This window comes from Ictalurus furcatus, chromosome 1 (genome assembly GCF_023375685.1).
Source record: "Ictalurus furcatus strain D&B chromosome 1, Billie_1.0, whole genome shotgun sequence".
NCBI lineage: Eukaryota > Metazoa > Chordata > Actinopteri > Siluriformes > Ictaluridae > Ictalurus > Ictalurus furcatus.
This window is the reverse complement of record NC_071255.1, coordinates 19,535,738-19,554,545: the sequence shown is the minus strand read 5'-3', so window position 1 is coordinate 19,554,545 and position 18,808 is coordinate 19,535,738. Positions and strand designations below refer to the sequence as shown.

Below are 18,808 nucleotides of genomic sequence, written 5' to 3'. Positions count from 1 at the left end.
ATACAGATATTTATGACGTGCATAAAATGAACTACTGTTAGTATAAAATTCGTTGAAACCATGCACATCCCTGCTGAAAAAAAACAAACAAACAACAGAAATTCTAATGGTTTCCACTACAAATACCATTACAAACCACCAGCTAACCATTAAAAGCAACATCATCATTAGAGATGCACCGGGGCTAAATTTCTCAGCTGATAACCGATTATTCAGAGTGATATCGGCTGATGCCGATAGCTGATACTGATAGTTCTGCTTTTTATACCTTCTTTTAAATGAATAATTAATATTTTCTGCAATTCTGAAAGAAATGCAAATAAAAACTTTATTCTCTCCACTTGAACAAGTTGTTTCACAGTAACTGGTCTCATAAACACAAAACACATTACTCTAACATTAACACATTCACTAAATTCTGAAGATTAAAGTAAGATTTCTTAACTTATTGAATGTTGTTAATTCATATTAACAGTCTTAATTGACAATTTAAAAAAAAAAAAAAAAAAAAAAAAAAACCTCCTGTCACGTTAAGCACGTACTGGAGGTTAAGACGGATGCAAGATGAGAGATTTATTAGAGTAGAGACAGGCAGATAAATCCAAAACCTGAGACAATAGCGTGGTCAAAAACAGGCAATAGGTCAGGCGATGGGGGATAAACAAGGCTAAACAAAACCGAAGAACGAGGGCGAGAACAAGATCAAAACTATAACACATAAGACAAGGCACAAACGCTTGGTTTACTGAAAACTCACGTAATACTTCGCGAAGTATAAAGAGACACGAGGGGTTTAAATGACAAACGTAATCAAGGGTGAAACAAAACAGCTGAGACTAATGACACATAGGGGAAACAACCAATGACAATACAGGGGCGGAGACAGGTCAGAAATCACAAAACACACGTGTCAGAAGTAAACAAAGTCAGTGTCAAGGAAATCCGAAAGCGCTTGCTCGCTCCAGCGCTTAGCGCGAGGGGAAATCGTGACAGGCTCACATTCACTCACTACAAACAAACGCATTCTACTTCATCATTGAACATCAAACTGGTAATATATAATACAAACTGTTTAGTATATATTAACATTAACTGGTTATGAAATATATTACTCTACAAATATATTTTTCTGCACGAGCAGCTTGGTAAAAAAAAAAAAAAATTCGCCGAAACTTCTGCTTCACCTCTGCGCACTTCCGGTGTAAAATTTTAGCAGTGCAGAGATTACAAACTGCAGTTTTGTCATTCCACACAAGAGACATTATCTTTACACATAGCAGGAAATCGATGTGTTTTCCCGCCCTCTTTTGATTGACAGGATATAATCGGCTCTGATCATCGGATGTTTTTAAACTATCAGCCGATAACCTATTGTGTGAAAAATGGCCTTTATCGGCCCATACATCGGTGCATCTCTAATTATCATTATTGGTCCATAGTGGTATCCACTAGACATAACATGTCACCAAAAGAAGGCAACAAATTACCAGTAGAGAACCACAGGCACCATTACAAGTTCCATTAAAACCAAATACAATTCCTATTATAACCATTACAAATTCTATGAAGCTTTCCATTGTTGTGTTTGGGTTGTTGTTGTTTTTTTTTTGTTTTTGTTTTTTTTTTCCAGAAGAGATGTTTAGTCATTTTCAAGATGCCTCAACTGACCCAACATGGTCAACATCCTAACATGCAATCAATTTAACTTAATCTATCTCAATCTTAATCTATCTAATCTGTGTTAATAAAATATTAGAATATGGTGATGATGAATTAGGAGAAGATTCTTTCAAGTCCTGCTGTTGAAATTTAACTCACCGATGTCATTTAATAAATCTTCAATTAATAAATAACACTTTAAACATGTCACTGAGAATGAGTCTTACACCAATGGAAAGATGTGTCCTAAACGACCAAGCACGCTGCCCCAAATTACCAAACGCCATTAAAAATGGGTTTCAGTCAGTCTTAACCAAAATTTAAGCCGCATGCTTCTTTAAAATATGATATAAATAGGTTTCTTTCCTTCACATGGAGATGGTCAACACCTTGAGGATTTCAGAAGTGTTGGGGGATTTGTTTTTATTAACGGCAAGAAAGCTTAGACAAGGCGTATATTTAAAAAAATAATAATAATAATAATAATAATAATAAAAATGCCTGAGTGTACCTGAATCCACTCTACTTTGCAGAAAATAGTCTGATGCTGTCGTAGAGCGGAACTTTCTTGCGCAGAAGTTGTTTCCAGACGGAGTTGTACTGATAGCACTCATGGTTATGAGTTGGGACCTTAGCTAAGTGTTAAAATATGGAGAAGCTCCGTGTTTTGGAACTGTACAGTGGCATTGGAGGGATGCATTATGCATTGCGAGGTATCTTCCCGGATATTGGTATTGGTTTGGTTTGGTTACTTCGTGCGATTAATTTTACCTGCTTATACTAACGAAACTAATTAGCATCCCATTGTGTGTATTTTGTGTGTATTTTTATTGGAATTCTAATATTTCGCCCTCATTTGCTTTCATAAATCCATTTTGAACTAGATACTCAAAATACTTACACTCAGGACCTTAAGGACAAAAAATGTCCCCTTTGAAACCTATTCAAACTGCAGTATTTAATCCCCGTGACATTTAAGCATAAAAACATGCAGTCTGTGTTAATAGGCTTTTATTTTGTTGACAAGGTTTCAAAACATTGAATTTTTATTTTGATTTTCTGAGATGTGTAGTATTTTCTCAGGTTTAGCCTGTGGGGAAAATACATGCTTTTCCTTTTTTCTGATTCTGCTATATTATACACACTGCAGACCAACTGAATATATGATGCAGCTATAATCAAGTTGTGGTTTGTATGTGTGTACTGTTTTGTGTTTGAAAACAGTTTGAAAGATAGAAATTGTATTGTACTGGAAATCACAAATCCCACCCCATGTATATGATTCAAAGAAGGTTACTGAGCTTTGAAGATTTTTGCATTATGTAAACAAGCCAGTGTTTGAATGGTTAAAATTCAGAAAATGAATGAATGTTTGGTAGTTATGATTAGCAGTGGTGCTGGTAAAAAAAAAATATATATATATATATATGATTTCGGTGAAAGTGGAAAAAAAAAAGTTAAATACAGTTAAAACACTTACATCAGGGGATGACAGTAATAGGAAGAATAGGAACGGCTTTATTTCTCAAGCTGGATATTGACAAATGTATTCATAATCGTTCACAGGAGAAAGAAATGTGGTATCCATGAAAATCCAGTTAGTCTGAAAAAATATTAGTATACTTCTAGAGTTCCTGAGTTTGTATAAATTGATATATAAGGAAACCCCGTAATGTGAGTATTGATGGATAGGGTTCACATCATATAATTGGCAGAAGTTACTGCAAGTAAGCAGATTACACTGAAGAGTTTAAATCTTTAATTTACTTTTAGTTTCACTCACAAATTAATGAGAACCTTGTTGAAACTGGACAACAAGGACTGAAAGCAACTGGAAACAAATCCATAAATTCAAACAAATAAGATTAATCCTTCAGTTAAGACAAAATAATTTAAGTAAAAAAAATTAATGACTTGAAAGAAAGAAATCCATAAATTATGATAAGTCTAACTATAAAATTAGGACCAAAATAAATGCAGCTGTTTAAAAAGCAGGAAGCGTTAATGTTCTTCTGTGGTAGCTGAAGCACTGCACTGGCTGAGCTGCATTATTGGAAGATTTCACACAAGGTCCTGTATCTACCTTCCCCTCACCTTTAAGCATAAATCATCACTAATATTTGAGACTGTAGCATACTCTGCATTGCAACACATTGCACTGATTCCTCTTGTTTTTTTTTTGTTTTTTTTCTGTTTAGAGAGCTCAGTCCCCACTGAAGTGGTAGCCGCGGTGGATGTGAACACGACGGCCAATGAAATCTATAAGCACAACTTCCCAAATACTCTGCTGCTACCCAAGACCATTGAAGTGAGCACCAGCTAATTAGCTTGACTGTTGTTTTCTAAATTAATTAATCTGTAAAAGACCGTATTAAACGGCATAATAACATGCTAAATGGACAGCAGGCATAAAGGGGTAGAATAGGACAAACAGAAAATTAAGTCTCAGATACAGCATTCCTATTTGATCATTTTAGTGACTGGAGATTAACATTAATTCATTTGACGTGGTTGATATTTGTGCTTAATTATCTAAACCAAAACATAAAGCACTCCCCCCCCCCCCACCCCGCCGTGTTTATTACTGGTGTAAATGAATAATAAAAAAGCTTTTAGCATGGGTGTGCAGTTATCTCATGTCACCTCTAGGGGCAAGCTGTCTTTGACATTAATCCCAAACTTTGTCTCCTTGGTACAGTCTGTAGTAAGATAGATATGATTTTATTTGGGTAAAAATATCACTCCCAACTTTGTGTAAGGAATGTGATGATATGTCTTAAAGAGAATGAGACTGTGACCAAGTCATAAACTGATTAACTCAAGACTAAATATGTTTATTTGTTAAGACCCATTTTATGAAAACCAACAACACAGATTAAGTGCCTAAACAATGTCTTTGTAACCTTTTTTGCTTTATTTTGGAAAATTATAGAACAAAAGAGCTTTTTTTGTCGCTAATCTATGTTTCCTATTATTCAAACCTAGTCACATTTCATCCCGTGACAAGCAGTTAATCCAATATTTTAAGTGAAAGAGTAACTTAGTAGATTTAGTGTTGGGTAAAGGTTGTGTGCATCGTCAGCATGGGTAATGATGCACCAGCTGCTGGGCTCATTGGCCTTAGTGTGATTCAGTAAAGCTTTGCTCATGTATGTGACAAATTATGGCCCAAGCATAGTATATTTTTATATTCTTCATTAGAAAGTGAATCTTCATTTAATAATAAGTAACAGTTTTTTTCTTTACATAAACTGCTTCAGTTTTGCATTATCTTCAACTTTGGGTTATAAGAAGTTTCTCAAACTTGCTGGTGTCATGAGGATATCATTTATGTATTCAGGATATGCAAAGCTTTACCATTTTGTGGCAGATTCAAACCTTATTTTTGTCATATATTGTTATGTTACGTTTCGGTACAGTTTTTATAAAATGCAGTGCATTTTTATTAAAAAGAACCTTTTGTTTGATTTCATCCAGGGAATGGCATTAAGCGATTTCAATAAACTGGACTTTGATATGATTTTGATGAGCCCTCCTTGTCAGCCTTTTACGAGGTAATCAGAACTTTGCCTCACTTTTTCACTTACATTGTTGTTAATAGAAATAAAGAGTAATGTGGATTTCTATCAATATAGGATTGGATTACAGGGTGATGTAAATGACCCCAGAACAAAAAGCTTTCTCTACATCCTGGACATTTTGCCAAGGTCAGACTTGCTTTATATAAGATCAGTTTATATACGTTCACAGTGCTACTTGGCTCCTTTATTTGAAATAATTTTCTTATTTTTTAATTTGGTTTTTGAAAGTTTTTAAAAAGTAAAATAATGTTGTTTTGTGAAAGAAAGAACCTCTGTACTCTGTTTGTAGGTTGAACAAGATGCCCCGCTTCATTCTGCTGGAGAATGTGAAAGGCTTTGAGACGTCCTCTGCCAGGTAACCTGGGATATAGGGCAAGTCCTCAGCTTGGGAGATTGCTGTCAGTACATGGCTAACAGTCAGTACTCAATTCAATTCAATTTTATTTGTATGGCCACTTTTAACAACGCCCATTGTCACAAAACTGCTTTATAGAAGTATATAAATTGAGGAGATACATTTTAAATTGAACAAATTATCCCTAATGAGCAAGCCAGAGGTGACAGTGGCAGGGAAAAACTCCCTGAGATGACATGAGGAAGAAACCTTGAGAGGAACCAGACACTTAAAGGAACCCATTCTCATCTGGGTGACTCCGGATATTATTTCTATTGTTTATAGAAGGGAATTATAAATAATTCCCTTCTATAACTGTGTACGGTATAGACAAAAGTGTGTAACCAAGAAAATTCATGATGGTTTCAAACATGAAGTTTGTTTTGTTGAAGTTGAAGTTACTGTTCACTGGTGGAGACTTGACTGCAAATCTGTTCATGGCAGTTGTAGTCCTAAGCCATGTTCATGGTTTCTAAGTGGTACCGTCCTCAGTAATCTCAATGATCTTTATGCTGCACCATGTGGGGCCATCATCAGCAGCAGTGAGTGGTTTCCAAGTGATGAGAAATCCAACCAGAAGCAGGGCATCAGCATGGATCAGGCAGGTCTGGAGAGCAGAAGGGGTCAGGATCACTGGTATCTCAGGAGTAGCATGTGAAGCTTGACCCAGAAACAAAGAGATTATTAGTTATTAGGTACTCTTTTGGGATTCGTTCTCATCATGTCATAGATGCAGCCACCTACGCTGCCATGTCTTATTGAAGTATTTAATGGAAGATTAGTACATTGGAACCATCTGTAAGCAGAAAAACAACAGGACACTTTGATTCTGAAGATTAAATGGAAGGAACTTGTGCTAGATCCAAACTAAATTCAACTAAAATGTGTGCGTTTGTAGTGTAACCTGACTTAATTTGTTGGTTTGTTTTTTTTCCAGAAATGCCTTGATAAAGACTTTGCAGGACTGTAGTTACAACTTTCAGGAATTAATGATATCACCCACTTGTGTAAGCATTTCCCTTTATTCTGTATTTTAAAGCAATTGTCATTTTATCCCTTGAGAATTGGGTAATTATAAATAGACAAATGCAAATAATCAGTTTTTGAAATCTTCTGATATCAGTATTTGTAATAATACAGTCATGTTAAAGCAAACTAATTGTTTCACTAAGTCTAAGTGAGAGATTTCTCCTTTCATTTTGTAGAGAATTTTAATAGCAACTTTTACCAGCTTTTGTTGAAAATGCACCCAAGACTGGAACTCCAGTTCCACAATAACTTGATCCTTATTTTTTTTGTCTGTTTGTTTTTTAACAGCTAGGAATACCAAACTCAAGGCTGCGTTATTTTCTTATTGCTAAAGCTCCCCCAGATTCCTTCTCATTTCAGAAAACAGCAGAGGTAAACACGCATACATCCTGTCAACCTGAATATGGCATAAGAGTGCCTTGCTAAGACGTTGCATTTTGACTGTTCATTATAATAAACTGTAATCCCTAACTCATCCAGATTCTAGAGGGCTTTCCGAAGTCAGACTCCAGCTTTGACACAGACAGTCCCACGATCCCTGACAGCCATTGTAGTACAGTTAATGGTGACATGAGAGAAGATGAGACTATAATCTATAAGATGGAGACGGCACAGGAGCTGGAGAGGAAGAGGAGTCAGGACAACGAACAGACAGTGAGAAGACTACAGGATTTCCTGGAAAAGGAAGTACAAGGAACAGACATGGACAGTTATTTGCTCCCTCCAAAGATTCTGCTCAGATACGCCTTGCTCATGGACATAGTCAATCCAAACTGCAGGAGATCAGTCTGCTTCACTAAAGGGTGAGGCTTCACAAATTCATGTCACATCATCTAAATCCTTTTCAGCCTGTGTTTGACCACTGCCAAGTTTAATACTCTTTTTGTTCCTCTTCAGATATGGGCATTATGTGGAGGGAACTGGTTCTGTTCTGCAGTCGTGTACAGGTGTGGAACTGGACAGCATCTTTAAGTCACTGGATGCGCTATCTGAAGAGGAGAAGCTGGAGCAGCTGTCCCAGCTGAAGCTCAGATACTTCACACCCAGAGAGATCGCCAACCTTATGGGCTTCCCACCACATTTCAGTAAGTCAGGTTTATGACCTGATGGACTGAGTAAATATAGAGCAAAGAGCAGCTTGAATGTGTAAAGGCATGTCCAATGTGTCCGTAGTGTGTGAATGTGTATGTGATTTTGCCCTGCGATGGTGTGCCACCCCGTCCAGGGTGTACCCCGCCTTGTGCCCCATGCTCCCTGGGATAGGCTCCAGGTTCCCCGCTACCCAGTAGGATAAGCGGTATAGAAACTGGATGGATGGATGGATTTAATTAGTAACTATCGTGCTGTTTATCTTTCAGTGCAGGTTGTTTCTGGTAACTGCCATCAACCATATTTCAAAAAGTCCCATTTTAGATCTCAACTATTAGCTTTTTAATATCACTCCATTTTTTATGACTATATGGCTCAATATTTGTGTTTTATGCACACTCTGACTGTAATGGCCAGTTTATATTTGGGCTAAGAAAATTAGGATATTGAAGTGAAGAGTGACACACTGAGTTATTAAATGTGTCCCAGCTGACCAAAGTGCTGAGAATAGGCACATAACTAATGTTTGCATATTTTTTTTGTTCTTCTTTTTCAGGCTTTCCATCAAATATCTCCACAAAGCAGCAGTACCGAGTTCTGGGAAACAGTCTAAATGTTCATGTAGTGGCCAAGCTCATCAGTCTCATGGTGTCATGACCAACAAATCAGATTTCCTTCAGTGTTTGAGGGCTGTTTCAAGGTTCATATGGACTCAAGTTTTAATATGTTCAACTGTTGTATTACATGGATCAAATTTGTAAGTTATTAAATAAAGTTATATATGTTATACTATTGTGTTTCTCCTTTTCTTTTTTTTTAAGCAGAAAATGGGAAATCCATAATTAGCTCTGCTTAATGAAATATAAGAATTGTTCAAAGTAACTGAAGAATACCATACTCTAGTTTTGCACTGCAGAGCTCGGTGGGGGAAGGTCCAAATTTATATAAGTGCAGGAAGATCAGCAGCTTAACTGTGGTTACTGATCACTGAAAATCACATGCTGATGTTTGGTAATGGATGCAGTAAAGTGAATTAACTGCCATGTTATATTGGCCCTACCTGTCTTCCTTCCTCAAATGGTTTCGTCCAGTTTATTGGAGAGTGTGATGGTCTCAGAAGACCAGTTTCAGGCAAAGTGCATTTTTTTGTGTTTGGCCCATTAAGTCACTTTTTAGTTTCACCTGCAGTGTGGAGTCTGAAGAGCATCCTGAGACATACTCTCTCTCTCTCTCAGCATGGCTTGGACATTTCGGCTGTCCTGGCCCTTAATTGCCCTTCTCTTCCTCAGTGGACTGCAGTGTGAGCAGGGTAAACGGGCCCACAGCCGGAGCAAGAGAGACATCAGCGATGCCCAGTAAGTAGACAGGGTTACTTTATTAGCAGGACTTTTAGTTGCATATTGATCACTGCTAGACTGATCAGTATACAATTGACATGTTTTTTTATTTATTTAACTGTATCAAAGATAATGGAAGTGTTTATAAAGGCTGAGCAAATTATTTAAACATATAAAGTATATTCTGCGAGTTCTCAGTGTGCTGTTTAAATGATTTTTAAGGAAATAAATGTGTCGCATTACAGTCCGACTGCAATCTTGTTTCTGCCAGTTAAGAGGTTATTATTTTTATTATTGTTGTTGTTGTTATTGTTGTTTTTAATTTAGCGATGTAGTTCTGTAAATGTGGAACTCATGAAGCTTACTGAGGAGGTACAAAAGAAGTGAGATTTTGAATTTGGTGCCCTGTTGCTCAAGACTCATATGATTACTTTACCTGCAGGCCTCGTATGATCTCAAAGGATGGCCACCTTACTTTTATGCCGGGAAACAATAAAGACATCTATTTTGACACCTCAGGTACAGGTCATGTGAAAGTGGGGAATGAGGACCTCACTGAGCTATTAAAGCAGGTAAGCTCATGAAAAGCCTCAGATCAGATTCTGATTTCAGGCTCAGATTAGATGTCAGAGATATACTTGCTAATACATTCCTTATTGAACTAAAATGTAGGCTTCTATGGATAGTATTATGTTGCTTTAGGCAATTGGATACTTTTATGTTCCTATAGACTAAATGAAAGGCTGGATACCACTGGGTAGATATCTGTTATATCTGTAAACACCTGATGATTAGGCAATTCCCATTACGTTTATCATGTGTAGATATTACTAACCTAGATGGGTTTGTAGGGTTTTTTGGTTTTGTTTTATTTTGTTTTTTAAATTAATACTTTGTTGATTGGCACTAACTTGTTTAGCTCCACCTGTACTCTGTTGCCTAAAGTATTTAAATTTTATTATGTGTCTGTATTTCAATTAACTTTCAGATAAAAACCAATAAAGATGATATAGAATCAATAAAGAACAGTGGCCCATCTCAAGAGGTCCAAAACCAGCTTAATCAGCTGAACACAAAAGTGGCCACACTTGAGTCCAAAGTCCAAACAGTAGAGCAGGTATATTTAAGTATTACATTTAGTGTTCTTCAGTGTAAAATTATAATACATTTAACTTATTATATTTGATATTTACATTTATATATACACACACATATATCATATAAAATAATATGTAAATAAATATATATCTTTTATGTATATTATATATTAATATAATCCAATGGTTTTTTTAAAAAAAAAAAGTATTATATATTTAAGCATATTATATGTTTATATAAATTTTCCTGATTTTTTCAGACTATCCAGCGGAAAACATGTAGCAGCAACCCATGTCAGAACACTGGGACTTGCCTAAACCTTTTAGACTCCTTTCACTGCCTCTGCCCTCAGAACTGGCAGGTATGACGGCTCTAAATGACTTCCACACAGCACACACTCGTATTGTTTTAAATATCTGTACTGCATTGATCCTGAGATTGTTGTCATGTTAGGGTCCCATCTGTGCTGTGGATGTCAACGAGTGTCAGATCTACGCTGGAACAACTCAGGGCTGCCAGAATGGAGCCACATGTGTTAACACTCCTGGATCTTACACGTAACATGCTTCCCGATCCCTGTCATCACTTCCTCTAATGAATAGCCTTCGTCATGGTGTTTTGATTGTACTGTTTCTTACTGTTTTTGTCTTTCATTCTAGTTGTAATTGTCTGCCGGAGTGGTATGGAGCCCACTGCACCTCTCGCTATGATGACTGTGCAGGGGGGAGTCAGGACTTGTGTGTGCATGGGATGTGCATTGATTCTGACAGAGTAACACCTGACGAGGTAATAATCTGTGATAGATAATGCATATTTAAATATAATAAACACACCTCAGCCACAGCAGAGGTGGCTGAATTATGTTGAAGATTTTTCTAATTTATTGTTAAGACACATACTCCTATATTTTTCTGGAGTATTATATGGATGGTGCTTATTGTTAAAGGAGAAATCCACCATGAAACATGATTCTGTATTGAAATATTTGTCATAAGTGATTATGGTGCTAATTTGTTGATTGGTAATGTATTTTTGTTACTTCTGTTAGAAGGTAGAGCGTGTGTGCTTCTCTGAAGTCACAGGAACACATTGCTAGGGCAGTTACAATGGTATTTAATAGCAAAAAAACTTCAGCGATCTCAAACAAAAGTGATAGCAGTCAGGTTTTTCTGTAAGATCCTTCTCACTCACCATTTTCCAGTGATGTTCAATTTCATATTAATGAGAAATCAACTGTAGAATTATGGGAGACACAAACAGAGTAAAGGAATAAAGTGCTGTTGGATTGGTCTCTTTCGGTAGAGATAAAGTGAGAGAGAATTCCTACTGGTGCTGTTATCAGTGGGTAGTCCAATTGCATTGTGGGTAATGTAGGAAACTGTTCACCAAAGTAAAACTGTGTGGATCAGGGTGGATTTTTCCTTTAAGGGCATTTAAGAGCATTTTGAGCTTTCTTACACATGGCACTTGACATTTGAGGTCTCACTTTCAAAGGGGTCAGCAGTTTTTTTTCACCTGGTCTCTAATATACACTTTACTCTTTGCGTTTCGTTTTACTTTCTCTCGCAACAGCCCAAATATAAGTGCATCTGTGATGCTGGGTGGATGTCTCCTCCTGGCAGCTCTGCATGCACAGCTGATGTGGATGAATGTAGCCTCCCCAACAAGCCCTGCTCCACTAATCCCCCTGTTCAGTGCTTCAACACTCTAGGCTCCTACTTCTGTGGTGCTTGTCCAGCAGGTGAGACATGGGACGGGTTTCTCTGGAGTCATGCGTGAGAAACTTCTGAGTCGGAGTACTAATCTAGACTCCATTTTGAACATTTATGAAGATGTACCTTTTGTCCTAATGAATGAATTGTTATTCTAATGTAGTAATCATAGATCAGCATTGTTATTCTAGTGTATATAATACATTTGAATTCTGGTCTAGTGCAGGACTCTATGCCATCTGTTCACAAATACTAAATTTACCTATTGGGCAAACAAACATTGAACATATTAACATCATTTTGTGTAATATCAGTCCTGTTACATAGATTGATTTGGGTATCATTCTTGTGTCACCCATCCAGGCTGGCAGGGCAATGGCTACAGCTGTCAGGACGTGAATGAGTGTGAGACAAACAACGGGGGATGTTCTACCTCCCCAGTGGTGCCCTGTCTCAACACCATGGGCTCTTTCCACTGTGGACAGTGTCCTCCAGGTATCCAATTCACCTTATAACCTGATTATACACTTATTTTTTTTATCACATCTTTACAATGCTCATTTAAATAACACTATTGTATCAAGTAAATATGATAGGCAGGAGAAACTGTAAAAAAAAAAAAAAAAACAATTGTAAAAAAAAAAAAGAGGCAGCTTTGACTAGTATTACTTTGCTTTTTACATTATTTGCCTTAGAGAACTTTGACTATTCATATATTCAATTCAGTGAATGGGCAGCTTTGAGATTTAATAGTGAAACAGGATTGTAAGGACTAATACAGCTAAAACCATTTTACATTATACACTAAATGCATTGAAATAATATCAGTGTCTTAATTTCTCTTTGCATAGGTTATGAAGGAGATGGAAAGACTTGCACTCAGTCTGACATATGCTCAACTAACAATGGAGGATGTTATCCTCTGGCCACTTGTACCTCTGTTCCAGGTGATGCACACGCATGCACACACGCACACACACACACACACACACACACACACACACACACACACACACACATTTTTTACAGTAGGCACTCTGCACAGTAGCACATGATCAGTGACACTTTGGAGAAAATGAAGCCATTATGATTTACAATTTAAATGCACCATTGCCATTTGTTGCTTGATAACAAAATGGGTCATTCTGCAATAATTATCACAATGAATCTGCCTGCTGACATGCAACTCTGACTATAGATTGTAGTGCTTAGTAGAGAGAAATAGATCATAAATAGACAATACATAGGGATTTTTTCCACAACCATACTGATGTTTTATCATTCATAACGTCAAGTTTAGAGTTCTGATTCAAAGCCCTACTATCCTCCAGGCAGCAATATCCCTATATGCACTTGTCCCCCTGGCTATGTGGGGAATGGCTTTGGTCCTGCTGGTTGTACTCAGATCATTGACACCTGTGGCACCAATAACCCATGTGTCAATGGCCAGTGTGAGGTAACTGACACATCTTTTTAAGATAATTATATATATATATATATATATATATATATATATATATATATATATATATATATATATAATCTTTAATACCTATATATTATATATTCTATTTAATATATACTCTATATATCTTAGGATGTGTACATCTTAGAATGTCACATTTTATTCTCTCTTTTGTCCTTTGCTAAACTTAACCATATTGTTTGGAAGTGTGATGAACAACATCAGTTTCATCCATATTTCCTAGAACACAGCCACCGGATATGTCTGTCACTGTGACCCAGGCTGGACAGGCCGCAATTGTGACCAGAATGTTAACGAGTGTGCAAGTAACCCCTGCCAAAATGGAGGCACTTGCACTGATGGTATTAACGGCTACATTTGTACCTGCACATCACAGTGGACAGGCCCGCAGTGCCAGACTCCACAACAAGGTGTGCTTTTCATTGGTGTGTTTGCACTTACTTAGACAATACTCCGTTGGTAGTCTTTGACCTGTGTTTATGTGTGGTTCAGAATGTGGAGGAGTCCTGGAGGGTCCGTCTGGTACATTTAGTTATCCCAACACTCCTGGACATGACCAGTATGACCATATGGTCAGTTGTGCCTGGGTGGTCAGAACTGATGCAGACAAGGTCAGTGATAATATCTATAACAGTCAAATAAAAACACATCTAACAACTTGGTTTTGTTATGAAATTGTTATGAAACTAATAAAAATGTACCTTTGTTGTTTCTCTACCAGATTCTGCGGATCACATTCCCTTTTTTTGACCTTGAGCAAAGCTCCACGTGCAGTTTTGACTTCCTACAGATCCATGATGGAGAGAGCGCATCTGCCTACATGCTTGGCAAATACTGTGGCACTAATGCCCCAGCTGAGCTCTTCAGTTCCCACAACTCTTTGTACTTCTGGTTCCGCTCTGATCACATAATCAACAAGGGTGGCTTCACTGTGGCCTGGCAGTCCCAAGAACCAGGTATTTCCTAATGTGTTCAGCTCTACATTATAGTGAGCTATATTTCGAACTGTTTCTAAACCACAATTATTTATCTAAAGCTATGGAAATTCCTCCCACAACACCCTTTTAGCACTTTTCAAATAGTTATTTTTGTTTGGCTTTTCTTTACACTATATGTCTAATTTGATTTTATTACCCATGTTTATGAAACAGGTAAGCTTTTATGAATATTTATGTATGTTATGTATGTTTATATTATAAATGTTTATGTATGTTTATCAGTTGTCATATAGCCTTATGAATATTGCCCTTAAGTAAATTGTTAATTGATATTTTATTGTATATATTTCCTATAGATTATATTGCATGCCAAATAAATAAAGCTATTATTATTATTGTTATTATTGATGTTTATTTATTAATTTATACATTCATTCATTCTTTCATTTATTTTGTCCCCAGTATGTGGTGGCCATCTGACCAATCCGTACGGTGACATCAAATCACCTGGCTACCCAGGCAACTACCCACCAAACCGTGACTGCTATTGGACAATAGATGTTGGTCCAGCGCTGATCATTACCTTTGCTTTTGGAACACTCAGTCTTGAGCACCATCCTGACTGCAACTATGATTATCTTGAAGTAGGTCGACAGTTGACCTTTCGATGCACAGCTTCAACGCCATTTTTTGTCTTTAAAGCATAGATTTTATTGAAACCCACACACTGATTCACTCTTTGTGTTCTAGATCAGAGACGGGCTGCTCCCTGAGGACCCACTTCTAAACCGATACTGTAGCAGTGGTTCTCCACCACCACTGCAGACCACGGGCCCTGCTGCCTGGATCCACTTCCACTCTGATTTTGTTATCAGTGACCAGGGCTTCCATATCACATACACCACCTCTCAAAGTGAGTATAGGTGGTAATTGTTGTGTCAACTGCCGACACTAAGATTATGGGATTGTAAAATATACAGCACATATGACTTCTGTTCTCTTTTACTTATATGATATGATATTTAATATCCACACAGAATGTGCTGTGTTAATTATCTGATCGCTCTTTCCTTGGTATTTAAATATTTAATTAGGGTTGAGTTATGCCTAAGCAAATATGGGTAAAGCTATAAATCCTGCATTTTATTTCCATGCCATGGCCTCATAAAGTAGTTATAAACAATTTTATGACTAGTAAATGATAAAGGATATCCAGAAGAGATTTCAAAGTTCATGAAAATAGTTTACAAGAATGTTCCATGCATGTATTAATTTATTCCTTCATTAAATGGTCTGCACTTTTATAGTGCCTTTTAACCTTAGTGGTTCTACAAAGCCCTTTACACTGTTTCTCATTCACCCATTCTCACACACACTCACACAACAATGGCAGCAGAGCTACCATGCAAAGCGCTAGCCTGCCATCGGGAGCAACTTGGGGTTCAGTGTCTTGCCCAAGGACACTTCGGCATGTGGAGTCATGTGGGCCGGGGATCGAACCGCCAACCCTACGATTAGTGGACAACCTGCTCTGCCAACTGAGCCTATGACTTAATTATACCAGAAAGTTTATTTCTTAACCTTTAATGTACAAATTGTCTTTGTGTGTTGTAGCTGACCCCGGATGTGGAGGCACATACACAGAAAGTCAAGGCATTATCATTTCCCCTAACTGGCCTAATAACTATGCACATAACAAACAGTGCATTTATCTGATTCGGCTGCCTCGAAGTGAACGGGTTGCCTTCAACTTCACACACATGGAACTGGAACATCACAATGGCTGTGAACTTGATTATGTAGAGGTATTTTTTGTTTCTGTGTGTTTGTGTGAAAGATTGCAGAAAGGGAGAAAGACAGCCTGTGCGTGGGTTTTGGGAGCTATAAGAATGGCTAATAATAAATAATGGTGCTTTAACAGAAGTGTACTGTATTTCTTGTCTCAGGTGCGTGATGGCCCAGGGGAAACGGCCCCACTTTTTGGAAAGTACTGTGGTACCACACTACCTGCCCCCATCTTGTCATCTGCTAATGCCCTTTGGATTCGCTTCAAATCTGACAGCTCTGTCAGTCTTGCTGGCTTTAGGGCTGTATATGAAATCAGTAAGACTTATTTGTATACCACTGAGACTGTGAAGGCAATCATGGCTAGTTTTAATGCATGCCATCAATCACCACTGTTAAGGAAATATGCCTTTTGATGATTACTAGGTCAAAAACTGAGAGGTGTATTAGTTGTATGACTGGAGCTGGATGTTTTAATGAATCTAACAAAATGTCTTTATGCCCTATGAGTACAGTATAAATATTATATCCTGATTTGTAAAGGAAGACATTTGTCTCTTTCAGGCTGTGGAGGAACTCTCTCAGGCTCAGGCCAGATTCGCACACCCCTTCACCCTGACCCCTACCCTCACAACAAGATGTGTGAGTGGGTCATCAATCAGCCCACGGGTTACGTTGTGACACTCAACTTCCTTACATTTGATGTCGAGGGCAATGCAGCTTGCTCATTTGACTATGTGGAGGTACATACCTTTTTCCCTATATAGTTTTACCACGCAAAAAGGATTTCTCTCTATTTCTCATTGACTGAATGCATTACATACAGTAGTAGATTTATGGACATTATAGCATACAAAGAAAAACGCATCATAAATATCAAGTGGTCTTCTTTCTTAGATAAGAGATGGTGCTACATCTAGCTCTCCCTTGATTGGACGATATTGTGGAAATCAGGTTCCCAGTATGTTGCAGTCCACACAGAAACAAATGTATATAGCATTCAGTACTGATGCTTCAGTCAGCAATCATGGCTTCACTGCAGAGTATGCATCTGTTATGGAAGGTAATGTATCATAGTGTCATTGCGCTGTATGGGTTGTTCCCTGCTATAAAATAGTTGAAAGTTGATGTCGTGTGTAACTCTCAGAGATCTTAATGTATTGATCTGATTTTATAAACAGGCTGTGGAGACACTCTCACAGCTCCTACAGGTAGCTTTACTAGTCCTGGTCACCCTACCAACTACCCTCATGGTGCCAACTGCTCCTGGCACATTGCTGTAGCTCCTGGAAATATCATCCGGCTGTCCTTTACCTCCTTCAACCTGGAGTACCATGTTAACTGTGATTTTGACTATGTGGAGGTATATGACAATGGCACAGTTCAGACTGGGCATCTTCTGGGCAGGTAAGAGCTTGTCAACATCAATTCGATGTTGGATGCAAAAAAACCTAACTTAACACAATTTTATAATCATTTTATGTATTTAGCATTTAGCTCCCATTTGCACTCTTTTTCTCAGGTACTGTGGACGGTCAGTTCCTCCCTCACTGACCAGCACTGACAACCTCATGACCGTCCTGTTTGTCACAGACTCCAGCATGGCAACTGAAGGATTCGCGGCTAATTATGTCTCAGTCAATGCTAGCACAGGTAGGATATCAAAATAACTAGATGGATAAAACCTTACAGTGTGTTTAAATAATATTATAAACAATAAACCATGAAAATGTTCCTTTGCACCTTTGCATTGACAAATGTGTGTGTCTCTAGACTGCAGTGCAGTGTTCACAACTCCAACTGGAGTGTTCACCTCACCCAACTACCCCAACAACTACCCCAACAGCCGCGAGTGCATCTTCAGAATTATAGTCGAGGTCAACAGTCAGATCATGCTGAACTTCACAGATTTTGAGCTGGAAGGTGGCAGCAACTGCGTACTTGACTATGTGGAAATCAGGTATGGAAATCACCTTTTTAAAATGCCCTGTATCTATTGTACTGTTCTTTCTTAATGCTGTCCTGACATAGACTTTTCTTTCTTGCAGAGATGGCGGCTATGAAACATCACCTCTAATCGGTCGATACTGCTCAACCAAGGCTCCGCCTGTAGTGCTATCACATAGTAACAGACTGTGGATCAAATTCCGCTCAGACTCATCAATCACTTATAAAGGCTTCTCTGCACACTGGGATGGCACACAGACAGGTATTTGAAAATTCCTTTGACATATTACAATGTTTTCCCAACCAGCCTTCATGAACCCTAGACCAGTGGATCTTTTTGTTGCAGCAGTGGAAATCACAACCCACACTGTTGTAAAAGTTGTATTTTTTTTATTGAGTGCTGGTTTATATGAATTAGCCAGTTTGTCTGGTCACTTGAATCAATTATGGGTTCCAAATCTTAATCACTGAAGTACAAATAGGCCTATAAATAATGTCAACATGAGCCTGTGTTTTGACAGTGGAAAGTTACGGGGGTGGGGATCTCTATTTAAATGAGCACAATCATATTCTGGCTATTTGTTGGAGCTATAATGAGCTTAATATTTGAATAGTATCTATAACACTGAATAGCTGGTACAGGTTTGTTGGGAGTTGGAAGAGACCAAAAATGTGGACTGTTTGGAAAACACCATTATATATGTTCTACAGCATATACTGTATGGATATTTGCTCTATCATATCTTATTTTTG

General features: G+C 37.8%; 2 protein-coding genes across 4 annotated transcripts in view; both read left to right on the top strand.

The window, feature by feature from the left end:
- Positions 1–618: 618 nt before the first annotated feature.
- Positions 619–8,539, top strand: trdmt1 (tRNA aspartic acid methyltransferase 1). Of its 3 annotated transcripts, none has more exons than XM_053631517.1 (10): positions 619–1,051; positions 3,858–3,967; positions 5,137–5,213; positions 5,295–5,366; positions 5,530–5,595; positions 6,572–6,641; positions 6,952–7,035; positions 7,144–7,466; positions 7,561–7,748; positions 8,309–8,539. In XM_053631517.1, exons 3-10 carry the CDS (start codon positions 5,140–5,142, stop codon positions 8,407–8,409), a joined length of 978 nt encoding a protein of 325 aa, XP_053487492.1. In that variant the 5' UTR covers positions 619–1,051; positions 3,858–3,967; positions 5,137–5,139; the 3' UTR covers positions 8,410–8,539. The 3 variants fall into 3 exon arrangements, with proteins under 3 accessions (XP_053487492.1, XP_053487475.1, XP_053487484.1); XM_053631500.1 differs by lacking the exon at positions 619–1,051 and adding an exon at positions 2,169–2,390; XM_053631509.1 differs by lacking the exon at positions 619–1,051 and adding an exon at positions 2,172–2,372.
- A 124-nt stretch (positions 8,540–8,663) lies between these two features.
- Positions 8,664–18,808, top strand: part of cubn (cubilin (intrinsic factor-cobalamin receptor)) — a 32,312-nt gene continuing 22,167 nt past the window's right edge. Inside the window, exons 1-23 of the mRNA XM_053631408.1 lie at positions 8,664–9,107; positions 9,532–9,661; positions 10,078–10,206; positions 10,447–10,548; positions 10,641–10,744; positions 10,847–10,973; positions 11,760–11,928; positions 12,263–12,394; positions 12,751–12,846; positions 13,231–13,355; positions 13,609–13,795; positions 13,878–13,996; positions 14,107–14,341; positions 14,786–14,967; positions 15,074–15,236; positions 15,938–16,128; positions 16,270–16,426; positions 16,673–16,851; positions 17,006–17,171; positions 17,290–17,515; positions 17,631–17,761; positions 17,882–18,068; positions 18,157–18,317. Of these exons, the coding sequence (XP_053487383.1) occupies positions 8,989–9,107; positions 9,532–9,661; positions 10,078–10,206; positions 10,447–10,548; positions 10,641–10,744; positions 10,847–10,973; positions 11,760–11,928; positions 12,263–12,394; positions 12,751–12,846; positions 13,231–13,355; positions 13,609–13,795; positions 13,878–13,996; positions 14,107–14,341; positions 14,786–14,967; positions 15,074–15,236; positions 15,938–16,128; positions 16,270–16,426; positions 16,673–16,851; positions 17,006–17,171; positions 17,290–17,515; positions 17,631–17,761; positions 17,882–18,068; positions 18,157–18,317 (3,517 nt within the window). The 5' untranslated portion in view covers positions 8,664–8,988. The remainder of the gene's footprint in view (positions 9,108–9,531; positions 9,662–10,077; positions 10,207–10,446; positions 10,549–10,640; positions 10,745–10,846; positions 10,974–11,759; positions 11,929–12,262; positions 12,395–12,750; positions 12,847–13,230; positions 13,356–13,608; positions 13,796–13,877; positions 13,997–14,106; positions 14,342–14,785; positions 14,968–15,073; positions 15,237–15,937; positions 16,129–16,269; positions 16,427–16,672; positions 16,852–17,005; positions 17,172–17,289; positions 17,516–17,630; positions 17,762–17,881; positions 18,069–18,156; positions 18,318–18,808) is intronic.

What these genes read in the sequence shown, in the direction of transcription:
- trdmt1 (XM_053631500.1), top strand. Translation starts at nt 2,309, where the DNA reads ATGGAGAAGCTCCGTGTTTTGGAACTGTACAGTGGCATTGGAGGGATG. An exon ending in AGGTATCTTCCCGGATATTG is followed by an intron (nt 2,391 to 3,857) that starts GTATTGGTTTGG and finishes TTTTCTGTTTAG; the next exon opens with AGAGCTCAGTCCCCACTGAA. An exon ending in GGGCTTCCCACCACATTTCA is followed by an intron (nt 7,749 to 8,308) that starts GTAAGTCAGGTT and finishes CTTCTTTTTCAG; the next exon opens with GCTTTCCATCAAATATCTCC.